At 41.8% G+C, this 24,210-nt stretch overlaps 1 protein-coding gene and 1 long non-coding RNA gene across 8 annotated transcripts in view; one reads left to right on the top strand and one right to left on the bottom strand.

Annotated features, from left to right (window-relative positions):
- LOC120892932 (uncharacterized) overlaps nucleotides 1–23,460 on the bottom strand; it is a 42,446-nt gene extending 18,986 nt beyond the window's left edge. The window contains exons 1-5 of one of the 3 annotated variants that reach the window (XR_005737770.2): nucleotides 22,713–23,460; nucleotides 9,783–10,037; nucleotides 7,829–7,909; nucleotides 6,478–6,672; nucleotides 5,078–6,260 (exon numbers count right to left, since the gene is read on the bottom strand). This is a non-coding gene — a long non-coding RNA (uncharacterized LOC120892932). Of the gene's footprint in view, nucleotides 1–5,077; nucleotides 6,261–6,477; nucleotides 6,673–7,828; nucleotides 7,910–9,782; nucleotides 10,038–22,513; nucleotides 22,640–22,712 lie in introns of those variants that run through there. The other 2 variants (XR_013423878.1, XR_013423879.1) reach the window with 2 other exon arrangements.
- Nucleotides 22,495–24,210, top strand: part of Grhl2 (grainyhead like transcription factor 2) — a 147,673-nt gene continuing 145,957 nt past the window's right edge. For 3 of the 5 annotated variants that reach the window (XM_040293804.2, XM_040293803.2, XM_078016846.1), the window contains exon 1: nucleotides 22,725–22,854. In XM_040293804.2, the coding sequence (XP_040149738.2) occupies nucleotides 22,835–22,854 (20 nt within the window). In that variant the 5' untranslated portion in view covers nucleotides 22,725–22,834. Of the gene's footprint in view, nucleotides 22,652–22,724; nucleotides 22,912–24,210 lie in introns of those variants that run through there. The other 2 variants (XM_078016847.1, XM_078016845.1) reach the window with 2 other exon arrangements.

Here is a 24,210-nt window from a genome sequence, read left to right as displayed (position 1 = left end):
TTTGTATAAAAATTTAATTAACAATTCTTTGTACCAGGAGTAGGGGTGTTGCTATAACGTACCTGACCATGTAGTTTAGTAGTCCTTGGAACCGGTTTATGGGAAGAATTCAGAACAATTGTGAGATTCAGGTGAAACAGGTGTAGAATGTTCTAAGTGGAGTTTAATGAATGATTCTTGTGGAAATCCCAGAAGACCAGAATGCTGAGAAAAATGCAGAGAGTAAGGACTGTGCTCATGAGCTTTCAGATGGGAATGAGGACTCGACTGGTAATTGAAATAGAGGCCATTTGTGTTACATCTTGACAAATAACCACTCTACATTTTGACCATGTCCCCAAACTTCCTGTAAGGCTAAATGTAAAAATGATGGACCAATTAGTATGACGGTACAAATTTCAAGGCAATGCAGTGTTCAGGTGGTGGCATTAATATTGCTGGCTGAAAATCAGAAGTAAAAAGTATGGAGGAAAGATTTGAAAAATTTTCAGTTGGGCCAGAGAAGAACATAGGTCCTAATAGGACCAAGGAAACTGTGGTTGTTGAAGAGATTATGGTCATTAAAAAGAAGCTAAGTACTGAGAGACAATAGGAAAGATGGCTTGAGAGCATCTCAGGAGTCAGCAAGCCTACACCCATGGCAGACTCAAGGGTGCAAAAGTAAAAAAATAATTTAAGAAACTATAGGGTATGGGGAGCACACGCCTGTAATCCCAGCAGCTCAGGATGGATGGCAGGAGGATGACAAATTCAAAGCCAACCTCAGCAACTTAGTGAGGCCCTAAGCAACTTAGTGAAACCCTGTCTCTAAATAAAATACAAAAAAAGGGCTGAGGATATGGCTCAGTGGTAAAGTGTTCCTGGATTTAATCCCTGGCAAGGTGGGAGAGAAACTATGGGGGGCACCCTGCTTACACAGGAGGCCCTAAAAAGTCATTTCTACTGGATTTATTTCACAGTGTTCATTTGCAAAAAGCTGACCAAGAACTATCAAACAATAATTTTTTCTCATAGATCCTTCTAAAATAAATTCTGGGTCTTTCTGTAAATGAGAGCTTAACACAAATATTCTGAACACAGGGTGCCTTTAGAATCACCCGAAGAGCTTGTAAAGAACACTTATGTCTAGACCCATTAAAGAATCTCTGGAGTAGAGCTCGAGCAACTGCATAGATTTTTTTTTAAATCATCTCCTGATTAATCCCAAACATAGTGAAGTTTGAAAATCGTTAGCTTACTCAATACTTTTATACCCTATTGCATGGCCAAACCAGCTCTTCATTTCCTCAAGGACTCCATTGGGGATGGTGAAATAGTTTTTTATTCCACCAAGCTGCACTTCCCAGAGTTTGGACATCATCTTAGAAAAGCAAAGTTAGCATGGCTACTAGTGTCTTAACCTGTTTGGGAGGGGGTGGGGGGGGGAAACTACCTTCATAGCATGCAATCATTTCCTAAAAAGCATGCCATTAAGTTTAAGCAAGTGAGTGTAGAAGAGGAAACACAAGCTTCTGGAAGTAAACTGGCTTATGTTTGTCTAATGCAAACATGTGTTGCAGACCTATCTGATATCCTTCTGCCTTAATCTCCCCTCTAATAGCATGCAAAGGTCTTTCTTGGGCTCCCAGTACCACCATGTGATCCCCAAACTAAAACCAAGTTAAAATCTAAAGATAGTGATAAAACAGTAAATATATGCATCCTCCCAACAGAAACAACCAGTCTGCTTGCCCAGAGGGCAAGTGTTCATGTATCAGGAGAAAGGAATGAAAGGAGAGGAAATAAAATGTCATCTGCCCAGCTTGGTCCCCGTGCCTTCTGCACTAAATAAACAGTCATTTGAATCACTTTGGTTCTTTTTTATTCTACAGAATGGTAAAGATCAGCTCTGTACTGTTTTTAGGGCTGGGGTTGCATAAAACTGCATTTTGTCAGTTTAAATAACTCATCTTCAATGAGTGTTTTTTGTGGGTTTTTTTGTTGTTGTTTTGTTTTTGTTTTTGTTTTTTTGTTTTTTTGGTTTTTTTTACAAACCTAGGTATCAAATAGAGCTGAAGAAAGCAGGGGGCGGGGGTTAAAGGGCTCATTTGTGATGTTTGCCTTCAGTAACAGGAGAGGGAAAGCAGAACACCCAGGGCTGGGTGATGCAGGCAATCAAGGCACAGGATTAACACTAAGCTGAAGGAGGAGGCAGGGACACAGGTTAGATCCAATGTGCCAGTGTATTAATGTAAGCTCTCTGAGAAGCAGCAATGAACAGAGACTAAGGCATCAGGATCCAAAAAAAAAAAAAAAAAGCAATTACAAATAGAAAAAATAATTAAAATAATTCTTATACTTTGAAATAAAAAACAAAGCGTGTGCTAGGAACATTGAATTTCTCTGTAAGTCATAGCTGGGATCATCTTGATACTGATGAAAGGATGTGTGTCAAATGATGGCCTTAGATTCTGACATCTGTGATTTTTATTCCTATAGACCTCTTGTTTCTGCACATTTCACAGCATACAGAAGATTCAACTGTAACACCCCCATACTTGCCTTCCTCCCCTTCCATCTAAGGTTTGGCCCATCTTCGAATGACAAAGAGAGCCCTGAGAGGTGAGAGCTCCCCACCCCGTGACCCTTTTCAGCCCAGCGTGGGCTGGAGTCAGGGAGGGGGCAGGCTCACCCCCATCAGAGACAGAGTGGCCTAATCAGGAGCCTCAGCCATTTTCCCAGGTGGAAAACTCTGGTGATTAGCCAGATTGTAAGCAGAGATAGGGATCCTCTGGCCAAGGTTTCTTAACCTCAAGGTTTCTTAACCTTTCATTTGCATATTCACCAACAAAGATTCTCATTGTTAAGAAGCTGCCTGAAACCTTTTTATATGCATTTAAACAAAGCGCTGGTTGCTTTCTCTAATCCCTAGGAGGAAGATAGAGAACCAAAGGGTTAGTAAAGTCTTAATACATGCTAGGCCCCTTACAAAAACAGCCATTTAAATCCCTGTTATTTTGGATCCAGTGAGGTCAACCTTATTAATTTTGATTTATAGAGATGGGGAAATGAAGCCACAAAGAGGGGACATAATTTTTCCAAGATCACACAGCACCCAGCGGTGGAGGCATATTTCAAACCTGGCTCTAGAATCCTTGCTATTGGTCTCTGTGCCACACAACCTCCTTCTCTACTCTTCTTTTGGCCCATCATTTTCTTATTCCCTTCTTTCCTTTGAAGAGAGGTTTTACTAGGCACTGCATCTTCCTGTCCCTCTCTCCTAATTCCCAGTGACAGGGCAGTTGTGGCAGACAGAGCCCCACTCCCCACCGTGGGGCCTCAGTAAGCACTTGGGAATCTCTAAACAATTTCAGCCTGATGACATTTTATAACCAGAAGGAAGAGTAAGCTGGGACTATCTTCTGATATTTCAGTCTTGCATCTCTCCTCTGGCTGTCTTATGTTCTTATGATGATATGATTCCAGTCCATCTTAGATCTCCAGGGCTCTGGAACAAGGGAGGGCAGGTTTGAAATGCATTGTGGTCCTTGTGTTGGTGAGTTCTGTTTTCACATTTGAATAAGGATAACGACGGACTCTGATGAACAGCACAAGAAAGAATATAAGCAAGGGTCTTAGTGTGGTGGCTGGCTCACAAAAGGCACCTCAGCAAATGCTCCTCTTCTTTCCTCCTCCCTGGAGTGGAGCACAAGTGCAGAATTGTGTGCCTGTCACCTCACAGCAGTCACATGGCACATTTTGCAGGGCTGGTGAGGGTGCTGAGCAGATGCCAGTGGCCCTCTAGCTGAGGCAAGTTCTTTGCCCTTATTTCTGGTTGCAGAGGCCCAGATCCAGATGACCACCTCAGAGACTTCACTGGTAAATGTGATTAAAAACTGGAGGTGAATGGTGGGGAACAGAGGGCTGGGGAGGTAACTCAGTGGAAGAACCCTTGCTTAGAATGTGCTTGCTGAGGCTGGTATGGGATATGTGAGCCTCCTGCCTCAGCCTCTGAGTGGATGGCATCATGGTGCACCGCCACATCCTGCTTAGTTTTTAATTCAACCAAATACACTCAAGTTTGTCTCCACTGCTTATTAGCTATTTATTATTAGGTATGTTATTTCACCTCTCTGAGCCTCAGGCTCAAATGTTTTCTGACATCTATGGAGTTGCTACCACATAGCAGACATTTTATGCTCACTTATCATATATATTTCTTACATAAAAGGGCTTACATACATAAGCACTCTGCAAGATGTTACTACATCCTACTTATATTTTATGCCACTGCTTATTTATTTGGTTAATGAATACCTTCTTTTATTTTTTAAAATAATTTTTTTAGTTATACCCACCAGTAGAATGTATTTTGACATACACACATGGAGTCTACCTTATTCTAATTAGGATGAACAAATATCTTCCGAGCCATGTGCTCAATGACTTCATATGTTTGTGTTCAAAAAACAAATCAGTTCCCTCCTCCTTCTGCTTAACTCACCCCACTGTCACCACAGAGTTCAACGATTACATTGAATCACATAAAATTTCAGATTTCAAAAATTAAAAAAAATGGTTAAACACATGCAGAAATAGAAACAACATCGCTGAAATTCATTTGGAATCTCAAGCAGCCCCAATTTTCCAAAACATTTTTGAAAAAGAAAAACAGGTTAGAAGACTCACACTTTCTGGCTTCAAAACTTACCGCCAAGTTACAGTAATCAAAACAGAGGGGTATTAACATAAAGATAGACCCATAAACCAATGGGACAGAAGAAACAGTCCAGACATAGGATGAGGAGATAATTGGCAAGGGGGCTGAGATCATCCAATGGGAAAGGACAGATGGTGCCAGGAAAAGTGAATATCCTCATGCAAAAGACTGAAGTTGGACCCTAGTCCAATACTATACAGAAAATGAACCCAAAATGCGCCAAACACCCGAATGTAAGATTTAAGCCATAAAACTTTTAGAAGAAAACGCAGGGCAAAAACTTCACAGAAATTGGTTTCAGTAGTGATTTTTTTTTTGGGGGGGGTATGGAAATCAATGGCACAAGCAACAAGAGAAAAAAAAACAGACAAATCGGACTTTCTGAGAAATTTTAAATTTTATTCATCAGAAGACGCTTTCAACCGAGTTAAAAGGCAATCCACAGGAGGGAGAACTACTTGCGAATCATACATCTGATAAGGCATCAATAACCAGAATATATAGAGAAATCTTAAAACTCAGCAACAACAACAACAACAACAACAAAAACAGATAATGCAATCTACAGGCAGGGGACTTGAATAGACATTTCTACAAAGAAGATCTACAAATGGTCAATAAGCACATGTAAAGATGTTTACCACCAATAATCATTAAAGAGATGCAAATCAAAGCAATGGGATACCACTTAATATCCAGGGGTGGTCACTACTGAAAAAACAAAAATCAGATGTTGGTGAGGATATGGAGAAATTGGAACCCTGGGCACCACTGGTGGGAATGTAAAATAGTATACCTGCTGGGAAACAGTATGGGGCTCCTCAAAAAATTAAAAACGGAATTACCATTTGATGCAGCAATTCCACTTCTGAGTGTATATGAAAAAAAAAACTGAAAGGAGAGTCTCAAAGAGACATTTGTACACTCATGTTCAGTAGCATTATTCCCAATAGCTAAAACATAGGAGCAACCTGTGTGTATATCAACAAAGGAATGAAATAGCTAAATGCGGTGTATACATACGATGGAAAACTATTCAGCTTTATAAAGGAAGTTATGACACGTGCTACCTGGATCAACCTTGAGGACATTATGCTGAGTGAAATAAGCTACGTACACACACACACACACACACACACACACGTGCACAACCCCTCCCAAAAAAACTAAATATATCATTCCTCTTACAGTAGATAGAGTAGTTAAAACCACACACAAAAAATCAAAAATCAAAAATACATAAAATGGGAGTTGCTGGGTGGGGGATTGGTGAGGGAGAAATATGAGTCAATATCTAATGGGTACAGAATTTCCATTTGGGAAAATTAAAAAGAGGTATGGACATGAATGGTAGAGATAATCACACATTATGAATGTGTTTAATACCACTAACCTGTACAACTAAAAACTGTACCACAATTAAAAAAAACAGTAATTTTTAAAGTGGTTAAATAGCAATTGCATATGCTCCAACATAATATGGAAGGGAGAAGTCCTGCTTGATTTACAGCAGTATCCATCTGCCAGTAGAAACTTGATTGGATTAATTTTTTCTTGACTTCTAAGAAGGCAATTGTATATATATATATATATATTAGTTGTAGTTGGACACAACACCTTTATTTTACTTATTTACTTTTAGGTGGTGCTGAGGATCTAACCCAGCACTTCACACATTCTAGGCAAGCGCTCTGAGCCACAACCTCAGCCCACCATCTCTGGATTTATTAAATCTGAATCCAAAAGCAAGTCATCAAAATAAACTGTTGAACACTCACCTAGGCATAAAACCAGAGCTCAACAGCAGTGTCCCACATTAGGAGCTGACACGTGGAAAGGAGGATACAAAGGTGAGACAACAGAGGCAGGAGGCTGGACAGACTGACCACAGCCTCCAGCCTCAGCCTGGGACATGCCAAGGCTGCTTGGGCTCTCTCCCTTTCCTGAAGCCAATCCAATTAAGCAAGAGGTACCTGAGAGAAAATGGTAGAGTCACTCCTTATGTCCATAGGTTCTGCACCTATCTATTCAACCAGCTGTGGATCAAAAATGTTTTTGGGAAAAAAATTGTCCATGCTGAACATGTGCAGACTTTTTTCCCTTGTTTTTCCTGAACAACACAGTATGGCTATTTACAGCATTGACATTGCACTGATCATTACAAACCACCTAGAGATGACTTAAAACGTACAGGAGGATGTGTGTAAGTTGTATGCAAATATTAAGCCATTTTACATAAAGGACTGAAGCATTCTTTGATTTTAGTATCTGTGGAGGGCATGGGGTGGGGGGAGGGTGTCCTGGAACAATTCCCTTGTGGATAAAGAAGGATGACTGTACTCCTTGGAACCCAGGTGAAGCACTGGAAAAGGAGACTTCTGGAAAATCTTCTGCCCAGATGTAATGGTCCTTCTATAAAAATTGGGGCAGCTCATAGAATTCCACTCTATTAGCATGAAAATGCCTTTGGCCATGTGATTACCATATCTCATCAATAACTGCTGTCAAGGGCAATTATCTATCATTATCTATGTATTGCCTTACCCTTTTAATTAGGATGCTAATGTGCAGTGTAAATAAAGCCTTCTTTGCTAATTTCAGTTGCGTACAAAGAAAAGTCTTTTTTTCTTTTTCCTCCCCCCTAGGGTTCTGGGGACTGAATTTACTCCGGTTCCTGAAGTGTGGAAAAAGTAAACACAGTTTTGTTTGGATTCCACCCTTCAGTTTCTCCAGACTAAGACACAGCAAAATGCCAGAAAGTGACCCCAAAGAAAATAATTGTTTTGGGGCATGAAAATAATGAACGGCATGAGAATGTTAATGGTAATGAAATGCAAAAGCAACAACAACAACAACAACAAAACCCTAGAGATTGTATAATTAAAGAGATTACAAAGGAAACACTTGACCTATTTTCATGTGCTTTGCATTTCCACAGAAAGGTAAGCAATTTTAAAATTTGTTAAATTTTACCTAAGCAGGTATTCATGCCATTAAAAACAAGGTCTCAGGTGGCAGTCAATATCTCACATGGTTACATCAAATTCTGATACAAGAACTTAATGAAACAATTATGAGAAGTATAAAAATACACATTTAAAAAAAATCTCCAGGCACAGTGACACATACCTGAAATCTCAGCGACTTGAGAGTTTGACGCAGCAGGATCAGAAATTCAAGGCCAGCCTGGGCAACTTAGAGAGATCCTGCCTGAAAATAAAATAAAAAGTGCTGGGGATGTAGTTCAGTGGTAGAGAGTTTGCCTAGCATGTACTAGGTTTGATCCCTGGTACCACTGAATGAATGAATGAATTAACTAATTAAATAAATCATCTACCTAAGTGACCTTAGTATTTCTTTGTGGTCCTGAATGATCCTTGCTTGCAGAGTAGACTAATTAGTGAGAATTTACTTACCTCCAGAGAATGTACTAATAGCTCCTCAGGGTACCGGTGTCTCACTGTACATCTCAGCTCATCTCTAGCAACAGTACATGGCATAGTGGATCAGCACTGATGGACCCACCAATGGGATGGCATGGACCATTTGACCCAGAGCTAACACACTCTGATGGCTTCTCCCTGGGATATGGCCTAAGTCTTGAGCTAAGGGGCAACACAAGGCATGACAGTGCCCTGAGTTGACCTCAACTAATGCTGACTACCTAACAGTCAGGAGCAGACCAGCTTCTGCCCTTCCTGAACCCAGATGTTCAGATTTCCCTTTGAGTCTGTCAGCTGCCCAAATCTTTCCATTGAAATCTGGTCCTGGTGTAGGTTGTCAGAATTCATTTCTTCTAATTGTAACTGAAAAAAAATCCTGAGGGACACAGCTCCATAGCAGTGTGTGTGCTTGTGTGTTTTCAGCCTGGAGAATTATCAGTACACGTGTACACCATGTTATAGTGGACACCTATTGGATTGTCAGTCTGATCCTTCTAAATTGATGGTGGGTGCTGGAGGAGAGGCAGGAAGGGATAGCTGTTTCTACTTGAGCCTGTCTGCCTGCCTGGAGGCTGCAGATTGGCCCATGGGTGAACAGCTGATCTAACCCAGGCCAATCTGAATTTTTTCTCCTAGGCTTTTGGAAGGGGAGTAGGGCAAGAGGAGTGGTAGAGGAAGACAGGAGGAGGGAGAATGGCTGAGAAAAAGGAAGAGGGAGTCAGTTTTCTCCACGTGGCTTACACAGTGGACTCAAAAGCAGAGCAAAGCAGATTGCCAAGAAAGAAGGAAGGGCCTGGTCAGAGAGAAGCCCAGGAAGAGGCAGCAGGAAGGTGCTCTGGGCCCTGTGCCAGCCCCTGGCAGCAGCCCTCTTTGAAGCCTGCCTGCAAGTGTGTCTGTATTCTGTGGGACACCCTGGATCCTTATAATGTGATTCCACTTGTAACCAGCTCAAGTGGGTTTCTGTATTTGCAATGCAGAATGCTAACTGGATCAAACAAAAGTTCCAAGTGCTGTGGGAACCCAGCCCAGAGAATGACCAACTCTCTAGTCGTGAGAAAGGGTCTTTTAAGGATGCCCAGATGAGGTGATGTTTCATTTCTCTTTTGTTTAGGACGTCTGCCCTCCTTTCCTTACACACTATAGCGCCGTATCTGGGGTCTTGCATATTATGCTGTACTGCTCCAAACTTAGCATTGAAACCTGTGAGATTAGTTTAATTCTATTTATAATAGAAAGCAGCTATGTGAATGTAGGTATCTGTTTTTATATTTAGGGTAACTATTCCCAAGATCCTTACAAAATTAGGATTCCAATGTTGGCATATTTCCCTTGGGATTCCACATGGTACTGCATATAATCACTTCCATTTGTATGTTCCATGAATACAGAGCAGATTTCCACCATAGATTAGGATTACAAGCCATCAGACATTGATGCTATCCTCCACAGGAACACCAGCAATGGTCACATTTCATGAGTTTTACCCAACCTTTTCCTGTCATGGTCGGCACACCTAAGAATTCTTTGGTCCCATCTAAATCCTCGTTAATGCCATTCAATAAGAGCTAACTGGAGGGTGGTGTTTCTACCTGCCTTTTCCTCAAGAGAATACCATCGTTGGTGGTTTGCCAGTGGCTTACCTGATTTGAAAATTTGGGAAGATAAACTGGGTATGTTTGTTTGGCTTCTTGCTTTCAGCTTCATTCTCTTGAACAAAATCTGCTGGAGGGTTTAGTCTGTAGGCCTGAGCGTGGGTAGGGCTGGAACCTGGAATTCAGTCTGCAGGCTCCAAGTGGCTCTTTTCATCAAATTGCATTCTCAGTGGTGCCTCTCTCAATGGAAAAGGTGACATTTTAGCCTCCATCTTCAACCTCTGTTTCTCACCCTGTTGAGAACTTAGGTTGGGAAAAAAGATGCAGTTTATTGGTGACCCAACAACTGCTCCTCCCTTTTTGCTGCCCTGTGTTCAGCACATTTAGTTGGTTCCCTGTGCTGATCAGGGAAAATCTCCTTTGCTACATTCATTAGATGCTGTTATAAGCCCTCCATCTGTAACAGGTTTAAATGCCCTGGCATCAAATTCCTAACTACATTATTGCAACAACTTCATTTTATTCAGGTATAAAAACAAACTCTATTCTCATTTTCAGTTTGGTAATGTTTTCATCTTGTATTGTTTCATTTATCCTAGTTCTTCATTTGATTTTAGAAGAGAAAATCTAGCCTTTAAAGTCAGTCATTCTTTACATAACAAACACAGAACAATATTCTTAATTTCTATAGAGAAATAGGATTTCTTTAAATTTTTTGTCTAAACTTTTTTCTACATTAATGATAAAGACGTGGGTGTGGGAAAAAAATGTTAGAAAAACAGTAGAAGATTGATGATTAATGAGAACTGCCACCCAGCCTGAGGATGGTAGAGATGCAAAGTTTGGCAGAAACTCAACAAATAAGGGACACCTTTGCTTAGGGCCATTTTTGCCATTAGGGCCCTGTGTTGCCAGATCATTTAATTTTTTTTTAAGAAGATGAAATCAATTTTCATGGGAAATTTTACTTTAAAAATACTGTCTTCGGTTTTTTGTTTTGTTTTGTTTTAATCACTGAGCATATCAACAAGTTAATACATTCTTGGACTGAATTCCTCCCATCCCCCATCCCCCAAGGGCTGCCAGTTTGCCTATCATCAGAAACAACCAAGAGTTTCTAAGGTTGTTTGGGGGAAGTGGCTGCCTATATCATGAAATCTGTGTCAGGGAGGGTCTAGGCCCCTCTTAGGGGACAGGCAGTCTTCCCTTCAAGGGACTGAGTTGCCTGCAGCGGGGAGCGCAAGGGTGGGGAGGCTAGATAGATCCTGGCTAAGGACTCATTTTGCATTTGCCTGGGACAACCCAGATAGCTGGTGACTCACCAGTGCTTTCTCCCAGATTCTAAGCCTGCAAATTCCTAAGACCTTTCTTTCCCTTCACTTTTGTTTACCTTCTAATTTACCCATTCTCTTGGCTTCTATATATTTTATTTTCACAAATCCTTTTAATAAGTTGTATTCAACACAGGTTTGTTTCTGTTTTCTCTTTAACTTTGAAAACTATATATATTCAGCAGGCAGCCTTCAAAAGTTCCCCTTGATCCAGCCTTCCTGGTGTAATTCTCTGTCACTTGAACAAATATTGATCTGCAATTGGTTTTTCCAATAGCTGACTTAAGGAGCAAGACCTGAGAGCATCTCTAATATCTAACATCTCAATAGGAGCCAGAAGGAGCTATATATAAGTGGCTCAGAGATTGTCAAGATACTCTCTGATGGTTTATGGCAATTGACCACAAGAACCAGGAAGGACACCTGCATTAAGCAATGTCATAGGGCTTTCTTCCTGGCAAATTAACAGCTTAGAACCTGGAAATCTTCAACAAGGAGATCATCCATGGCTTCAGAAGCCCTCCTGCACATGCTTTCTACCCCACACCTGAACTCATGATAGTCCCCATCTACCGGGCTGGAACATTTAACTCATCTCCTGCTAAAAACATAGTGAAAAACGTACTGAGCTCTGCTTCTTCTTTTTTCTTAATATTATTTTTTAGTTGTAGTTGGACACAATACCTTTATTTTATTTATTTATATATGGTGCTGAGGTTCGAACCTGGGGCCTCACACATGCTAGGCTGAGCCACAACCCCAGCCCCTGAGCTCTGCTTCTTAATTAGGCAATACCACAGAGGTTCCAAACCCTCGCAGTCTGAGAAAGTCATGGAGCACAGAACCCTGAGAAAAGTCAAAGCTTTGTGCGAGGATCACCTAGGAAGAATTGACACCACTTCATGCAGGGGAGGGACTGACTGTGCCAAGACCAGGGAAGACAGTAGAAACAAATCTTCCTCATCAGTGAATTCTACAGATGACTGCCTTAGATTTTACTAAATCTCACTGCTCCCATTGGGTTTTACTAATTCATATGGCTTGGCTTGATATTCTACATCCATGGTCCAGTTTCAGTATCTCTTTTTGACCCATTTAATTTTAAGACCCTCCAAATAACCTTACAGGCATTTTTTGTTTGTTTGTTTGTTTTTTACTCAACTCCTAATTTTCATTCATAGTTTATGACTCTGCTCCTATGGGGTTTGGGGGTCCCAGGGCTTGAACAAATAAAGCTGTCTTGGTGTGTAGCCTCAGACTCCATACCAGACCATATCAGGCCACTTCCAACAGTATTGGGAATGGAATCAGATAATGGAGGTTATTTGAATGAAGAAGGTCTTAATTGGTAGATTAGGTACTGAGGAATTATTGGAGGTTTTCAAATAGGAAAGGGGCTATCTCATAATTCTGAGTTATTTGAATATATTTTTCCAGGTTGAGACTCTTTCAAGATGTTGAGGCAGCAACAATAAGTATGCCTTACTAAAAATCTCAGAGGGAACGTTCCATTCTATAAGCCCCAGCTGTGGTCTTTGGGTTCTCATTTTGGTATTTTCTCTTAAGTCAACGTCATCTTTTCTCAGTTTATTTATAATTCATTTAGGCCATCAAAGCAATAATAATAATTTCCCCAACAGAGAGAGGCTCTGATGATCAATGGGATTCATAAAAACATTTTCAGACAAGAATGGAAATGAGCCTCCTTTGTGGAAGCACATGCCTGGAATTCCAGCAACTTGGGCAGCTGAGGCAGGATAGGTTTTGAAAAAAAGGCAGATAGAGGTTTGAATTGTGGCTCCACTGCTTCTGTTATGTAACATGAAGGACAAATTTATCACCTGTACCATGAAGCTGTTAATACTGTGAATTCACTGTTGATTTTTTAAAACCAAATGCCAGTCTCTCACTTGCTTAAGATAATCTACTTTGTCCAAATATTGAATGAATATTCCTTAACCACATGGAAGGCAGATCCAGCTCTTGATCTACACTGACCAGATGACCTAGCTCTGACCAGTGAAATACAAGAGGAAGTCTGATGGGTCTTCTGGGAAATATTTTCATCCCTGCAGTGGGCAAGTGCCCTGTCTACCTTCTTTAGGCCTTTCAACTTGATTATGGAATGACATGAAACTTTTTATCATGTGTGGTAGCAAGTGAAGATTCTGACTCAGATCTCTGAGTTATGGGGTTACTACTGACCTAATGTCATGAATACAATCCTTCTGTACCAGTCCCTAGATATCCCATTAAAGGATTGAATGAGGAAGCAAGTTCAACTGGAACTCAGCAGAGGTACATAGGTGCTTATAGCACTTTATTTATTTGCTCAATATCACTGACTAAGCTGTTTAATTTGATGTCTCTCTCAACAGTACCCCAACCATGGAATATGGAAGAGAGTCTGTGATTCAGAATCTAGAGTGGGTGATGGTCAAAAACCTAACACTACACAAGTGAAATCACTGTTGATTTTTAATCAACAGTGCAATGACAAGTGTGGCAAGTCTTTTAAGAGGAGGAACATTGTGCTACATGAATAAATAATGGAGAAATATGTCTTCCCAGTATACCTTCCCTTAATATGGGAGAGCTGAAGAGCCCTCCCTGAGGGAGAGACGATTGAGCATTGAGCCATGGGGAAATTGGGAGTTACTTAGATGAGGGAGGAAGTAAGAGTGTTGAGATTTATCTGCCAATACAAAGACCCCAGGCAAGAGAGAACCTGATATGTTTGTAAATTGTTCTGTAATATCTTAGACTAATTTTATTTTGATTAAAAGTGAATATAAATACATATACAGGTATATACATACATATATATATATATATATATATATATATATATATATATATATACACAAGTCTAAAATATATTTGTGGGTAAAACTATTTAGTTTTAGTCAAATAATTTACATTGAGTAATGGTAGTGAAAATAACAATGATATTATCAAAATACAACAATCCATGTCTGGTTCCTTCCCATTTTCTAGTTCTAAGAGATAATCCTTTTTCATTACTTTAGCTTTCTTTAAAAAATTCTAGCATTTACTTCTATATTTCCAAATAATTAGCTGATGGGCTAACCTAGAATGTATTTCCAATTTTTCCTTTCTTGCCTGCCTCCACCTCAGGGCTTGGGAAAGCCAGCCATGCTTCACATGGTGTCACTGTGTGCCCTGGTTCTGGCCAATGAGACATCAGATGAGAGTCTGTTGAGGCTTCTAATGTCACTGCTGTCATCACTGTCCTGATGAATGGCATAGTTGGGGCCAGGACACCCCTCCCTCTTCCCTGCTGCTGGAAACAGTGGCTAGAGTTGAAGCCACCTTCTCGTGCCTACAGAGAAGAGGCCAGCACAATCTCCAAGGTGCCAGGTCAACATCACTGAGCATCAGAACCAAAGCTAGTGCTGCTAACTTTCAGACCTTCACTGTTAAATGAGAAAAACTGAATGTATTTTTCTAGATCTTCATCTGCAATGTTGAGCAAATAAATAAATGCTATAAGAACTTATGGAACATCTGCAGTATTCCAGGTGAACTGGCTTCCTCATTCAAGCGTCTGAGATGGGTAAGCAGAACGGTTAGGATGCTCAGAGCAGCCAGCTGGTAGGGGCCCAGCATGGCTAGCTTTTAATTGATGAGTTTTAGGCAACAAGTGACTTCCTGTTGTTCTAAGGATGATTTAACTTTCTTCCACAACCCTCCCCTTCCTTCCCACCCACACATCACCAGTAGCTTCCTCCTTCTACCTTCCCGACTGAGTTTTAATGGAATTCCATCATTATGATCTCTGCATATTATTATGTACTAAGTAATATGATGACATTTCCATTCTTGTACAATCCACTCCCCCCCCACCTACCTGGAGCTACATATTTGCTTAGTTTTCTCTGAATCTATTATTTAAGAATTTTTCAATATAATTTTCCATATGTTAAATTTATCAGTGGGATTCTCTCTTTCATCCCCCCCACCCCAGAGTCTTCAGTTGAAAGTGAAGAAGCGTTTACCCTACTGCTAAAAAAAACTCTGACACCCAACTTTCCTCACATCTTCTCTTTTGCTAAGACTATCCCTTTTCTGGTACTCCCCAATGTCTTCAAGGAGCATGCCATCCAACATCTACCTGAGAAAGGGTACAGGAGAGACAGATTTTGAGATTCAGCATTCTGAAATTAAATTTTACTCTGCTTGTATGCTTCATCAATTTCTTACCGAGGCCACAGATTTCTGTATTTAGAGACATTTTTCTAATATTTTCGAGCAGGAAGTTATTGAAAACTTTAATATGTTGTGACGTTTCCCCCCCTCAATGCTGGGGATTGAACCCATGCTGGGCAAGTACTCTCGCCCTGAATTGTACACTCAGCCTTTATTCTGATTCTTTATCCTTCATGTATGAGCTATTTTTCTTTGCTTTTTTTTTTTTTTAAATTTTTACTCTTTGGAAAGGCAAGTCTAGAAATGTAATGATAATTACCTCAATTTATGTATTTCAGAATTCACTGTGGGTTCTATCAATCAAAAGTCATAATAATTTAGTTCTTAAAAATCATATTTTACTTCTGTAATATATCTCCAAAAATAATAAATTAAAAAATAAATTTAAAAAATTGTATTTTATCTTTTTTTCTGATAATCCCCCGATTGTTTCCTCCACCCTCTTTGAGATACCTGCTATTGATCATATAACTTTAAAAATGGTTCTTATTGTCCATGTTTTCAGTCTTTCTTCTATTTTCTGGGACAGTTCCTAGGTTTTATCTTTATATATTCTATTAAAGGCTCTATTTTAGCTTTTATATTTTTAATGTCTACAAGTTCATTTTGATTCTCTGATACTGATTTTAGTGTATTGATCTTGTTTTGTGGATGCAATATCATTTTGGGAGGCATTGCTGGGATTGAACCCAGAACCCTGTGGTGCATAACTAGGCAAGAACTCTGCCATTGAGCTACAACCCCAGCCTGGATACAATGTATCTTTTAATGTATTCATTACATGAGCTCTGTTTCATCTCTGTACTATCTTCCTCAAAGTTATCCTTTTTGTTAGACTTCTGGTCTTGAGCCTACATTCTGGAAGTGCTTCTCAAATATTGGTGATCCCTGGCCTCATGCTTATATTTCACAGTATAGCATAAAAGGCCTGCCAGAAGTCTCTTAGGGACAATGAACTTTGTTGAAAGGAGATCTCATAGAGAGGTCTCATCCTCCCTCTTCTCACTTTTTTCTTCCTTTCCTCTGTCTCTCCTACTCTTTTTCTTCCCACTCTTCCTTCTTTCTCTTTCTCTCTCTTTTCTTTCTTTCTTTCTCTTTCAATATCAGCAGACCTTTTCTCTAGGAATCTATTCAGAGAAAGACCCTCTGATCTCCTATTTTAGGGGGAGAGAGACAGTGGTGGTGGTGCTGGTGGTGAAACCTTGGGTCCTGGCTCAAAAGTTATGTGGAGGAAGCTTGGAGATGGTATCTCACTGATGAGCTGCAACCTTTTGCTTCCTCTCTTGGTTCAATGCCTCACTCTTGAGGGTTCTCCTGATGCCCACAAGCCTGAAATCTTCCTGCTTCAATTTGACTAGAATACACTTCTGTCTCCTGCTAACACAGACAAAGGGTGGTGCCTTGGGCTGAGGCTGAAGAGTCACCATGGTCAGCTCCAGCAACTGAGACATTCACTCTTTTGAAGAAATATGAAAACCTCAGCTGACTGCTGGCTGAATAGGTGGCTCCAAACTTCAAGGGAACTGCCATTGCACACTTAGCTGGTCGAGTTACAACTCCTTCGCCAGTTTCAAATCCAGGCATCCAGGTATATCTTATTCTTCCAAAGATTTCTTCTTGGGGTTAATAGTTGACTGAACAAGATAGTGTTTTTATAGTGCAAAACAACTAGGAGATACCACCTGTCACTGGTCCACAGTAGATTCGATGATGCACCTGCTACAGTGGCCCTGTGTAGAATACATAGTGGGACAAGGAGCAGCAGGAAGACGTATTCCACTAGATCTGCAGTTCTTTAAAACTGGATTCTTCTGCCCAGATATCCCATAATGGCATTCATGTCTCCAGTTTTCACTATTAACAATTCACCATAATAAAATGACAACAGTTTAGCATTAAATACTAAACTTTCTACTTGAATAAAATGGAATTAGTCATCTTAATGGATGCTAAAGACCATTGCTTAAGTGACAGTATAAATGATATTATTTTCCTCACTAGAATTTAAATAAAACTTTAATCTCATAAAATAATTTAGCCTTAAAATAGTACTCACCTTTTATGTGAACATGTTTTGCTTCTGACTCCTAAAAAAGCTATCAAACTCCAGACAGTGCTGAAACTCCTCAGATCATGATGCATACTATGGAAGATTCCATGCTCATGTTTTTAAATGTGCTAACTGTTCCAAATAAGGGCAGTGATCAACCATTAAATAAAATCACTGGGCTAGGCATGGAATAATCCATACACGTAAAATCCACAGCTTACCCCCTGATTGTTTGCTAGAAAACTCCATGTTCATGTGAGGACAATGATTTCCAGTGGCCAAGGATATGCTGCTTCATCCTGTCGGAATACCATACCACTGTGCTTCTCCAGCTCAACTATGCATCACTACACAGGTGGGTTTTTTTTTTTTTTTTTTTTTTTTTTTTTTTTTTTTAGAAACACTGCTGCTGCTCACTTCCTTGAGTTTCTGATTCAGTGGGTCTTGGGTCAAGTTAGTGAATTTGCATTCTTAACAAGCTCCCAGGTGATCTGCTGACCGTTCATCCAGGGACCACATTTTGGGAACCACTGTTGAACTTCAATATTTATGGATGTAAATGATTGGAGAGAGAACAGCATAGTCTCATGATCTATGTGACAGAAACTTGCATATTTATTTACAATTCCTCTGCCAAAGGAATCAAAACAATTGAGTAACAGAGGTAATTTCATAACTGAAAATACAAAATCATCCACTGGAACCTTATCCATGAGTCTAATCAATCAATATACCAGGAATTAGCCAATTAAGGGACTATCAAGCCACATAATCAAAGTTGAGTTATTAGATGGTAGAGAAGAAGAAAGGAATCTTTACCACTATAAACCAATGAAAGAAATAGTTAAGCCATAAACAATGTGTGTTTTTTGCACAAATGATTTTGGGACAGTTTGGTAAAAGCTTTTTTATAAGATTGGAAATAGAAGTCTGAATGATAAAGACAGATTGACCTGTACTTGTTTATCTTCATTTCCCTCTTAAAAGGATAGTAAAGGAACATAAAAGGACATGTCCAAAGGGACAAAGAGAATAAAAAAGAGTCATCAGCAAGAGATGTACTTAAACACAATTCTCAAAGATGGGGTGGAAACTGGTTTAAAATTATAGTAGAAGTGATTCTCTAAAGTGGTCATAGAGGTCAGTACAGAAAAAGCCGGGTTGCCCTACAAAACCCCTGTGATCTAGGGCTTGGAGATGCCAGAGATCATCATAGAGAGGTGCTGATGAGAGACCTCAGGATAGCGGAAGGATAAGAGAGCCGTGAGGAGCAAAAGTCAGGGGTCTGGGTAAATACTGGCAATTGAGTCACTGAGCCCTCTGCCATCAGAGCTTTCACCAGTCATCAGCAGTTGGCAATCAGAAAATTTTACTCTCCATTCACAAGTAAGAATGTGGTCAAAAGAATCTCATCAGAAGCCCTGTGGGGGAGGGGAGTGTGCTTGCTCTCTGGGGGACCTGCTATGTGATGATCAGGTGAAAGCCTGTCTCTTCCTGCAAATAGATCTTGAATATCAGAGACCGAAAGTCTTTTCTTTTGGGCTCTTCAGCCACTTATGAAAAAAATGCCCTCAGACCTTCTTGCCTGGTTTCTTGCAGCCAGCTGGAGAAACAGGAGAGAGGCGCTTACACCAGGCACAAAGAAAGGCAGGAGTAAAGCCCTGTAGGAGGGGAAGAAGCATGAAAAGCTGTACAGTAAGCAGTGGCTCACCGGGGCCCCTTCCCCTGAAAGGCTTCCAGATTGTTGGCAGCCAGGTGAACGCCCCCTCGGGCAAGAGACTGCAGGAGATTTCTCTCGAGAAACTGAAGAGCCCAATAGAAAAGACATCTAGTCTCTGATATTTGAGATATCTTCCTGTGAAAAAGCAGGCTTGATCAGCACATGCAAGCCCACCAGTGAGCAGGCACACTCCTCCATGCCCACAGAGTTATGTGGAGAGGGTCTTATAACCTTCGTTCTTAACTATGAATAGACAGCAGTTTGCAGACAGCCAATGAGAACCTCTACTATGGTGTCACCAAAACAAATGCATGGGGGAAAGAAAAAAGCCAACACAAGGCAAGAAACAGAATAAAAACTATAATAACTAAAGACAGAATTATTGCATCCATGACATAATCACAGAATCATATTGAAAGGATAACAGAAAACACAAAATGAAAGCTTAAAATACCTGAGATAATTTCAATAGCAAGTAAAGGAAGGAGATATCCTTCAAAATATAACAAAAGACAAAGAAATGACCAAGACGAGGAGGAGGAGGAGGAGGAGGAGGAGGAAGAGGAGGAGGAGGAGGAGGAGGAGGATTCTAAGAGTAATTGGAGTCTAGCATAGTAGCACACACCTGTTGGCAGGAGGATCCCAAGTTCGAGGCCAGCCTGAGCAACTTAGTGAGATTGTTTCAAAATAAAGAGAAATAAAAATTGTTGGAAATGTAGCTTAGTGGTAGAGTACCCTGGATTCAGTTCTCCAGTACTTAAAAAGAAGAAAAGATAACCCAGAAGACCCAATATTCAACTAAGAAGAGTTTTGAAAAGAAATAACAAGTGTAGTCAAGCATTAAAAGCTTTCTATGTGTCTGACACTGTTTGAAGAGACTCAGATGTATTGTCAAGGTAATTACTATTATGATCCTCATTTTATAGATGAGGAAACTGAAGTACAGCAAAACCAAGTGACTTGCCCAAGGTCATATGGTACAGCTAGGATTTGAACTCAGGCAATCTGAGCCTTCATGCGTTTAATTACACTACTAGGATGACCTGAGAGAAAATTATTATTATTATTATTAAAATGTTTTTAGTTGTAGTTGGACACAATACTTTATTTTTTTAATGTGGTGCTGAGGATAGAACCCAGTGCCTCACATGTACTAGACAAGTGCTCTACCACTGAGCTACACCCCCAGCCCCTGAGAGGAAATTATTGAAGAAATATTTAAAAATAATTTCCTGAACTACACATAAGCACCCACACTGAAAGTGTCCAATTGAGTGGCCAGCAGGATGAACAAAAGAACATCTGGATTAAGGCGTATAATTATGACATTTCAGAATACTAGACATAAAAAGATCATTCTGCAAGTTTCCAGAAAAAAAAAATCCCAAAAGGAATGGGAATCAGGATGACAATGGAATTCTCAGCAGTAATACTGAAAGCTTGAAGATTTTTTTTAAAGTAATTTTTATGGGATTATCAACGAAAAAGTTCAATTTAGTATTCTACACTTGGTCAAACTCTCCATCAAAAAGTAAAAGTTGAAGGCATTTTGAGTATGTAAGAATTTAACATTTTACCTTCTGTACCCTTCTTGGACCATTATTGGACCATGTGCCATAGAAAATGAGGCACAAACCAAAAAGGCACCAGAAGGAGAAAGGGAATTCTCGCCTAACAAATTAAGGAGCATCCCTGAATGACAATGGAGCAGGGGTCCACAGAGATACTCATCTCCATTGTAACACAACAGCGCAGTCCTGGAGGATTGAGGAAAGATAGAATTGCTTGTTTGATCACTTGAAAAAATAAACTGGGTGGTCATTTGATAGATAAGTTGTAGAAAAATACAAGGATAGGCATATGATAAAAGAGACAAAAGATTTTATAAGAAAGAAAACAAGCATAGTACACTAGTTGGCTGTGCTGTCCCTGATGTTTGCACTATTTAGTCCCTAAACTATGAAAATGGCTAGAAGGGGAAACTGGGTAGAGTGAAAGGGCTAAATCCTTACCTAAGGCAACAGGTGGTCAAAGCACAACTTCTATATTAATAAGTCAAGAGATAGCAGCATAAATTATTTCAAAACAGGGAGGAAAATGACAATAGAGAAAGCTGAAAAGCAGAATCCTCTGAAAGGGAGATAAAGAAGGTAGAGTTGTTTTGTGTTAAAATATATTATGTTTAAAAGGTATATGTGTGGAGATATATATATATAAAATTGTGAAATTCATTTGCTGAGAATGAAAACGTGCAACAACCAAACCTTGTTTTATTATGTATTTTTCAGGAATTTGTGATCCATAAAAAATTAAAATAGAAGTCGTATCAAGTCTGGTAGCATTTGCATTAACTTGTAGTAAAATATGGTAAGCTTTCCACTTTCTCCGTTATTTCCACAATCCACGTGTATGGGCTAGATCCTCGTCAGAACTTCCACAAATACTTCACTCCGGTAGCAGCGGTTATAAATTACACCTTTGCTAATTCGCGTTGTTCCAACCAGGAGGAACCGAACCACAAGAAAGCCAGTTTCATCCTGCATTGTTCCCCCTAGCAACCATATTAAACGGCAAAGATAAAGAACCTTTGTAGTAGCTGCTTCTATTGAATTACAATGTAAATGTTGATGCCTGCCTGGAAACGTCAAATGACAACAGGGTTATAGAACAGATTCAGCTGTTGTTGGCAGCTCTGGAATCCCAGGCTGCAGAGTTGAGATCAAAGAAGGGCTCCTGGGCCAGGTTAAGTGTCTATTCAACCAAATCTCCGTTTTCTATCAAAAAAAGCTCGCCACTCCTCATCAGCTCAGCTCATGAAAGGATGTCCACCTATTTGAAAAGCTGTAAACTACCTGGATACGAAAAGTGTTTGCCGTAGATAAGAATGTTAAAAATGCAATTACGCAACAGACCCCACAAACTTTGTGTTTCTTTCCCGCCTTGACAAAAAAGTAACTTTAGTCCCTTACTGTTCTGCCGCAAACCCTTCTTTTACAGTGGGGTACTGAATGCCTTGTGGTGTGTTGCCCATTTGATTCCGGTTTGCATGGGATTTCTGAGTTCGGTTTTCCATCGTCCTTCCGTTTGACCCACAATCCCTAGTGCTTGCAGGTGCTGCTTTCTCCCGCCCCCCCCCCCCGGTTCCTTCTCTCCCACCAGTCCCCCGACCTCCCCAACCGGCCTCGGGGAAGGTGTACAACGTAGCTGGAAGTCTGTTCCAAGCGCTGACCCTCAGCTCCCGCAGGCTGCCGCTGAGCTGCAAGCGTGCCACCGCTCCACTCAGGTCAACTTTGGAGTGAGTTACCTGCACTTGGAGAAGGGCCTTACCTGAGCGCGCCTCTGCCAATGGCAGCTCACCTGAGGGAGCTCCGCAGCCAATCACCGCGCAGCTCGTCCCTCGGGCTTGTACCCTTTAGTGAAAGAATTCAGCTCCTTGCGAGAAAGTTACCTGTGGCCGCCCAAGTCCGCCACTTTCTGCTCTGTGTCTGCCCATTGCCACGATCCAGGAGGACTCCGCGCCGCCCGGCCGCCTCCGAGCTCGGGCCCCATGTGAGGGGCCCCCCCCTTATCCCACCTTTCCGGCTAGGTGAGGGCGCGAGCGGGCGAGCGAGCGAGAGTGGTGAGGGGGGACGGAAAAGCAGAATTACCTGTAGCTCTTGTTCTGCCATCTCGGGCGCTCTCACACACCTTCACCTGCACAGACTTGAAAGTCCAGTTTCACCAGAGGCTGAGGCTCCAGGAAAAGGGGAGCGAGTTCATTGGATCAAACATGTCACAAGAGTCGGACAAGTAAGTGGATCACACGCGCCGGCTGCTGCTGCTACCACTTTGGGCTGATGGCAACTGGTTTGTTATGTTTTTTTTTTTTTTAAGTTGCTATTGTTGGTTTTTTTTTTCTTTCTTTTTTCTTTTTTTTTGGTGGATGCAGACTTTCCCGGATTATGTTTCTACCCTGTTTAAGGGGGAGAAACCCTACAAGAACGTGGATGTTTAATGCCCCATTTGGGCCTTGAGAGTAAAGTAGTTTCCTTCCTCCCTTACGAATGATCTCAGCGCCCGCTCCCAGGACGAATACTTGAAGAGTGACAGATTTTGGTAGCTGGGGGCGGGAGGCCTGTTGTTCCCCCTCTCCTGGAGGTCCTCCTGTTGCCTCAGACTTCTGGGGACCCCTTTGGAAGTTCCGTTGACTTCCTTCGATTTGTCCAAAGGGCCTGCTGGAAAAGCGGGTCTTGGACGCTTTTGTGTGAGTGCAACAAAGAGCTTTTATATCCAAGCAGAAACGGCCATCTTCCCGCACTGGGGCAGAAGGGTGTGCGTGTGTGCGCCCGCGTGTGCGCCCCGGAGCCAGGCCAGGCGAGGCGCGGGGCAGGCCGGGGTCGCGGGGACCTGGGGCAGTGTCTCCCCACACCCCGCCCCCATCCTCCCTGCTCCCGCCCCCGCTTCCCCTGTCTGCGCCCGCGTCATTTGGCCACCTTACGCAGGTGCTGGGGCACAGGGCCTGGTGGAAACGTGAGGAACTGATTTGAGGCCCCGAGTAAGCGCGTCGGCGGGGCTCAAAGGGGCGTCTGTAAATGAGCAATCGCCCGGGCCCCGATGTCATCTCACGCCCTGGGAGCCCGCAGCTCTCGGCGGCCGGGCCAGCCCAGGCGCAGCAAGCGGGAGGCCGCCAACTCGGGCGTGGCGGGAGGGACTGCAGGGGTCGCGCAAAACCTTCTCGGGGACTCTGCCTAGAAAGGCTAGGGACCGGGGGCGGTGGAAACTCTAGATTCGCGTCCTTCCCTTCCGGGACGGGAATTCTAGACTCGGCCTGGAGCAGCGGCCTGCGCGGCCTGAGCCGCAGGTCGCCGGGGCCTGGTTCGTCGCGTCTAGGCGGCCTTCCAGAGGTCCCGGCCCCCGCCTTTGGGACGGCTTTGTGCTAGTCGGCGGAGGTGGGGCCAAGGGCGGGAGCGGGAGGGAGCCGGAGGTGGGTCTCGCTGCCCTTCTTGGGATTCGGTGGCGACACTCCCTGCCCCCTTCTTGGGCGCGTCCGGGTCTGGGAACTGGTTGCGTCCTTTGGCAAGAGAGTGGAGGCCGCCTTTTTGCTTTCCCTGGTAACTTTACCCTGGTGTTATGACCATCCCAAGGAGACCTTCCTGAGGGTGTCTC

This window comes from Ictidomys tridecemlineatus, chromosome 7 (genome assembly GCF_052094955.1).
Source record: "Ictidomys tridecemlineatus isolate mIctTri1 chromosome 7, mIctTri1.hap1, whole genome shotgun sequence".
Classification (NCBI taxonomy): Eukaryota; Metazoa; Chordata; class Mammalia; order Rodentia; family Sciuridae; genus Ictidomys; species Ictidomys tridecemlineatus.
The sequence above is the reverse complement of the archived record's forward strand: the minus strand, read 5'-3'. Positions and strand labels throughout refer to the sequence as shown.